General features: G+C 43.1%; 1 protein-coding gene across 1 annotated transcript; it reads right to left on the bottom strand.

Moving 5' to 3' along the window:
* Window positions 1–290: 290 nt before the first annotated feature.
* LOC139746245 (putative neural-cadherin 2) lies at window positions 291–5,677 on the bottom strand. The gene is made up of 7 exons (XM_071657251.1): window positions 5,667–5,677; window positions 5,185–5,530; window positions 4,744–4,989; window positions 4,131–4,478; window positions 3,669–4,026; window positions 1,500–1,689; window positions 291–294 (listed from the first exon to the last, which is right to left on the bottom strand). The coding sequence occupies exons 1-7, from the start codon at window positions 5,675–5,677 to the stop codon at window positions 291–293; spliced, it is 1,503 nt and encodes a 500-aa protein (XP_071513352.1).
* Window positions 5,678–6,924: the final 1,247 nt, after the last annotated feature.

A 6,924-nucleotide genomic window follows, 5' to 3' on the forward strand; every position in this document is an offset into this window, starting at 1 on the left:
GCATACACGCCTTAATCATTATGTAAAAACTCTCTGCTTGTAGCAGCTTTCCTCCAACACCAAATATTCGTAAAACCTTCAACAGAGCATCTTTATCAACCTTATCGTATATTTTTCCAAATCTATAAACGCCAATTGCAGATCCTTTTGTTAATGTAATTCTCAAATATATTCTTGAAAGTAAATAACTGATCTGCACATCCTCTATCATTTTTAAATCACATTGTTCCTCCCTAGTCTCACGCTCTATGTATGGCACCACCATCTCAACCACCAAAATCCCATTCAACTTACCTGGTACAATAAAAAAAACTCGTATATTAGTAATTCCAACATTCGCCTTTGTTTCACTCACTTGCATATCATGTTATTCCTCAGGTACTTCACCCTGATCAATACACATACTGGAAAGCCTTATTAACCAGTCAGCAACATCATTTCTAACCTCTTCCCGAGAAATTCAATTGCAATCACATCCATCTTATGGAAAGCTTTCAACACATCTCTTTTTCTAAAACCACTTGCCACGACTCTCCACTATCCAAACACCACACACACTCCAGCCACTTTGCTATACTTCATCTTATGCAAGGCATTCACCACCTCTTCTCTTTTTGAGCAAACTACATGCCATGACTCTCTTGCTTCGCAAGTTCCCGAGAATACTCATTTCAACTCCTCTTCACCTCTTATTTGGTAGTTATCGCTTCCCCATCTGCCCTCTTTACAGATGCTCCTATTTGTACTCTTGTTCTCCTCAAGCTACTCAACTTTTTTCAAAACATTTTCTTGTTTTCCCTGGTTCTTCCATAATCTCTCTTCTCAACTCTTATTTACCATTCTTTTTCAGCTCATACATCTTTTGTTTGACCAACTGCTGCATGTACCGCCAATACACCTCTCTTTTCTCTTTCACTTATAACTTAACTTCCTCATCCCACCACATGCCGCATACTTCTCTTGCACATGTGAGCACTGCTCACCTAGATACCTCCCAAAGCACTCGCTTCTCTTCCTCACATTTCTGTACACCAGGTGCATAAACAGTAACAAAAAGCCACATTTCGTGATCCCAGTGCACTCTTTCAACCACTCCCACAACTCCCTCAGCAGAAGTGCCATCCTCTCTTCTGCTCTCGCCTTCACCTCAGGCTTTATCCCAAAGACATTCCCAAACCATTCTCTACCCTTTCCCTTAAGCTTTGTTCCACTCAGAACTCTAACATCCATATATATATATATATATATATATATATATATATATATATATATATATATATATATATCTCCCTTCATCTCCTCCTGATTATATTCACGCACATTCAGAAACCTTAGCTAAGCCTCTATATTGCTTAAATCTTATGTTACAGTAAGAATCAGAATCGTACAAGTCTCCTCACGTAATTACATTTACGTTATCCTTCTTCCTGCCTGTCCTTGGCCCTATGTCACTAATCCTACCACTGTTCCACGCCTTCTCCTATGACTCAAATCCTTACCTGCAAGTTGCGTGTCGCCAGGAATCGTGGCAAGAAAGAGGAGGGACGCAGGTGGTGGACATGCAGAAGTCAGGGGCTGGACAGCCATGCTCCACGTTCTGTTGTGTCATCACTTGGCCCCAGAGGGTTTCATTAATAGAGGGAGGTAGTGGGATGGGGTGGCCAGACACACGTACATCGTCAATACAGCCTGTTAGATATGGAAAATATAAGTTTGACAGTAAAGCAGGTTTTAGAAATGGGTCTTCCGCGCCATACTGTTCAAATACGTAACTGCAAACACACACACACACACACGGACCTCCGTGTTGTATTGGATAGCGTTACCGTTACGCAAGCAAGGTCCGCCTGGGATCATACCAGAGTAAGTTCGAAATAAGTTCGAATCCTGATCGTGGCTGCCAGTCTACAATCCACCCACTAGTTCATCCTCCCTTAGGGGGCTAATGGGTATCTGGCATAAGCTGAAGTGTGTGTGTGTGTGTGTATGTACAAAAGAGTACAGACTTGGTGCATATTTACAAGGTTAAGTGACGCGTCAACACGTTTAAAAGTCTCTCCCCGTAACACACAAATAGTAAGCACACACACACACAAACAAAGTAGTATACTAGAAGGCTTCCTTGGGATAAAGACGGAAATCACACATATACATGTCTACAGGATACTGAAATACTGATAGAGGTAAGGTAAAGGAACGATCCAGCAGCACCGTATCAATCTGGAAATCTTTACGCTGATAGTGAGGTATATAAATGATGAAGAAAACAACCATATGCGAAGCAGAGATAGGATGAAAAGAGGAATAGATATAAACATAAACTCGCTAGAAACATTTTGTGAACCTGTGTGGAAGGGACTTTGGGGCTGACATAGTCACTGCCTATCGCTAGAACACCACATTTAGAGGGGAGTTGAAAGGCAAATTATCTTGTTATTAATGAAAAAAAAAAAAAAAAAAATGGAAGGACACGGATTGAGAAATGTTCAGTTATATTTTTCACAGAGTATTATGAAAGTCTGTAATGAAGATTATGGTTCATCAGTCCTGTCAAAATATCTATTCATTCATAATTATTGCAGGACTGATTTTTATGAATGAGTACTCGTGTTACCCAGGACTTTTATAAAAGCTCCTGCAGCCCAAGGCTACGCTACTTTCAGTAAGAAGGAAATTTAGACTTCCTTGGAGTAAGAAGCTCTTTTTCGAGACTGTACTCCCAGGGATACAGCCTCTCCTAATGCGGCTTTTCACACGTGGTGTAACCTCGAGCAGGCCGAGTCTGGTAATACCTTTAACCACTGTATTTTCTTATAGAGAAGGTAAAGTGAATGGCAATATAAGTGGTACTTCGGGGGATTGCTGAGCTATAGGCAGTGGTTAGCAGGTATGATATTGGCCCACAATGAAAGAGAAAGGAGAGAAGGAACTTATAATAACTTTCAAGTTTATAAATTTAATTGTCACCGTCAAACGTGAGATTGAGATCTATAAAGTGAGAGCAACAAGAAATTCCAGCAGCAACAAAGCAAGGAAAGAATTAAAAAAAGAGAGAAATACCTCTATAGTTATGAAGTGATGGCTGGCTGGAATATGCAGGATGAAGAGACGAGAGAGAGAGAGAGAGAGAGAGAGAGAGAGAGAGAGAGAGAGAGAGAGAGAGAGAGAGAGAGAGAGAGAGAGAGAGAGAGAGAGAGAGAGAGAGAGAGAGAGAGAGAGAGAGAGAGAGAGTTGTTGTTGTTGGTGGTGGTGTTTGCTAACAGCTAGAAAATCTAAAGACTTTATCACAAACGAGAACTTAAGAGAGATGGGGTTCCCACGGCGAGTGTCAACTCCTCCCCGTTCTGTGTGTACAGGTTTATAAATAAACTTGCAACTCGAGCCACCGATTTTGCCTCGACATTGAAAACATTCACTGTTCAAAAAACAAGTTCGAAACCATCAACACTTTGCCTACAAGCTCAGTCCACCCTGGAAATCAGCAGAGCTTTTCCATAATTCTGTCCTGTTGATATCTTAAATTTCACTGAAAATGTACATTAATTTCCCCGGCTGAAAGACTATCAAACAATCGACGCATCTGGACTCTTAAGTATCATAGACACAGCTGCTTCCGATACACGCGATATCTAAGGTTTCCTTACAATGCGATACCAACTCGCACTCACTGTTTTGAAGATCGTCGTGAACTGTTGCCAGCGTCACGCCTACAAATTCTGGGATGCCGCCCACAATCATTCCATCTTGCTTGTCAATACTGAAAGACACAGGAGGGACAGTGACAACGGCCTGCACGTGCCCAGAGTCTGTGGTGGTGGTATTGGTGAGAAGAGATGCCAGTGTCTGATTCTGACGCCATCCATCGCCGTCGTCCACCGAGATGATCATGTTATGACCATGACGACCTACTCGCACAGTGTGCCAAGACCCATCGCCAAGTGGGAAGCCATCTAAACACACCTCCTGTATGGCCTGCATTGCTCCTGCTGCCCCGGACACCGTCGCACACACTACACCACCACGTAACTGTCAGTAAAAAGACTTGATGAGAATGAATATCAGTCATATCTAAATAGCGTACAAGCATGGTCATGACAACGAGTTACGACGGTAAAACAAAATGAACTTACGTGTAATTTCAAGGCATGAGACTGCTGGATGGCAGCCATCTGTAACAGAAGACCGTCAGGACGACCTCGTGCCCGAACCCGCAGCTGTAACGTCATGTGGTACGGGTCTGGTGTGAAGGACAGAGCTATCTTCATGTACGAGGCCTGACCTAAGGCAACTGGGACTGTCGGCTTGGCACATTTCGGGCCCGTCCATCCTGGTCGACAGTCGCATCTAGGGTTGTCCAAGCCTTTAACACAATGGCCTCGCAGACCACAGGAGGCCGATCCATTCCCACAGGCAAGTTCCTGCGGTTTACAGCCGCTGACGCTGTTACTGTTGTATGCTGGCTCACCCAGGTCAATCAGCTGAGTAAGAGACAAATAACAATGCATATCAAATGTGAGCTTGATAGATCAAACTGCCAACATATGCTAAAGATAGATCTTATGAATAATCTTGAACTCTAATGCTAATTCATCCAATGATCAGCTTTAAATGATTTTGTTTTGATAACTGGCAAAAATAGATAGAATCATATCTTCAAGCGCCTCGTAAATAATCCAAAGCAGCTACAAATAAACTTTTTGTATACAGTCCAGTAGAAGAAGGCATAATACAAGCAAAACGTACCTCTCCGTTGACCGTGAGGTGAGAGACGCAGCCATCTAAAGCATGGTGCACCAGGGTGTTCGACCATCCAAAATTTGCAGAGTGTGGGTATGGGTGGGCGAAGCCACCCACTTGCAGGGGAGCACTACCGGCCCAGCTTTCTGTCGTATGTGTTGCCATCCATGGGGCCCTTGCGATGCAGTGGTCATCGCTACTCGTGTCAGCCGCCCATCCTTTCCCACACAGGTCTACCATTAGAGTCACACCCTGAAGTGTATAAAAGGTATATGAAGATAAATACGCAGATGCATAATACTAGCAAGTCAAACGAAGTCAAAGAATAGGAAAAAGGTACCATTCACGAAGTGACAGTAAGAAAACATCCTAACTCGTCATTTTCATATAATTATGAGGAATAGAATATGTCACTGAAATATAACAATACTAAAGTATGGTTTGTACCTGAGGATTGAGATGCAGGTGGAGTGTGTGCCAGGTGCCAGTATTGAGTGTGGTGTTCACCTGTAGCTTCACTGGTCCCCTGGCTCCTTCCAATATCACCTGGGGCCGCCCACCTACCAGCTGCAGAGCCATCATAGGCGTAGGTGGATAGTGAGAATGGGAAGTGGTAGATGACAGGGGTCCTGAGTATAGGATCAGTGCATGTGGCCAGCGTGTGAGGAGGCGGAAGGAGAGGGTGGTGGGGAGACAGGAAGGCAGAGGCCTCACCCAAGCCCAGCCAGATCCGGAGAAGGTACGAGCAAGGATCTTACATCGAGGACCCCATGAGCCGCCTGGACACACACACCTACAGGAGACACATTTATAAAAACGTCAAAATGCTGAAACTCTAAAATGATGAATCCTTGCAATTTATTCTAACAGCTCAACTCGGATAGGGAAATGAGTAAAGAAAATTATGTATTTTTTTTCGTCAAACTTACCTGTAGGACATTCTCAAAACATTTTCTATTCTCATTGATTTTAGTTTAATTCTGTCCCAAGATTCCGTTATGCTTTTATTTGCATTTAGCAGGGTGGGCAAAGAGATGATGAAGGTGTTGGACAAGAAAAGGCTTCGAAGGCGTCGAAGGGTACAACAGGTATACGGTGTAGGTTCCTCGGTATGTGAGGCGGTTTTGCTGGAAGCGTGTCTTTGGTGCCTTACATACCTTCGGCAGAATAAGGGATGCGTATGGAGCGATGTTGTTTCATGATGGTTTGGGAAAGGAGAGGAAATTAGCTAGGCTGAGCATTGTTCATTGTATACACCAATGGATGATGAGAGACTCCTACATGCTTTGAGGCCGTGAAGAATGAAGGATGTTCTGTTTTTGTACAGCTGTCAAAGTCTGGGATATGTCTATAGTTTGTATCGTCGTACTTCTCGTTTGTGACGATTCGTAGAACCCCATTTTGTATCCTCAGTAGACTTAGCATGCGTGTTTTAGAGGCGAGATGCGCGGCTGTGGAAGAGTGAGTAAGGATAAGTAAGGCCATAGCTTCACCAGGTGTAATTTTTGGCTCTCTGGAAGGTTTTTCCATGGAAGGTACTCTTGTTTTCTTTTTTTTTTTACTGTTTCGTAACGTCAGACGTAAAGATGTGCGATTCTTATCCTGTTCCGCTGTATGATTATGTCGTTGAGTTTTATTCATCCCAGTGACAATACTGTAGATTTGTATGTGTTCCTCTTTATATCCCAATCCTTTTCGAAAATGTTTACCAAAGTATGTTTTCTGGGATTGTATTGTTTAAAACTATTTGTGTGGCTTCGTCTGCATGGCTGTCCATACCCATTTCCCACTGGAGTAAAAATTTCAGCTGTTGAATGATAGCGATAGGACGCTGTCCTGTGGGACTCCACTTAGGCGAGGAAATTCTGTTGAGGTCGCCGGCTTGATTTCAGGCTGGTGACGAAAGTTGCACAGTCGTCTTTCTATGATGTCTGCCATACCTAACAGTAGTACTTTGTAACGTAAGGTCTACATCTTGTATAAAGCTTTAATTACATTTCCTTGAAATAACAGTTTCTTTGCCGCAATCGTAATTGCAGAACTAGTGCTTTTGACCTTCCATAATTATTCTATCATGGACACTACTCGAAATATCAAGGCGGGAGACGGGACTGTTAGTTAATTTGAGTCTGAGTCTGGCATTCCTGGTTTCGGTGTCATCGTTACTCTGTCCTCTCTGAGGTAATG

This window comes from Panulirus ornatus, chromosome 64 (genome assembly GCF_036320965.1).
Source record: "Panulirus ornatus isolate Po-2019 chromosome 64, ASM3632096v1, whole genome shotgun sequence".
In the NCBI taxonomy this organism is placed as follows: Eukaryota; Metazoa; Arthropoda; class Malacostraca; order Decapoda; family Palinuridae; genus Panulirus; species Panulirus ornatus.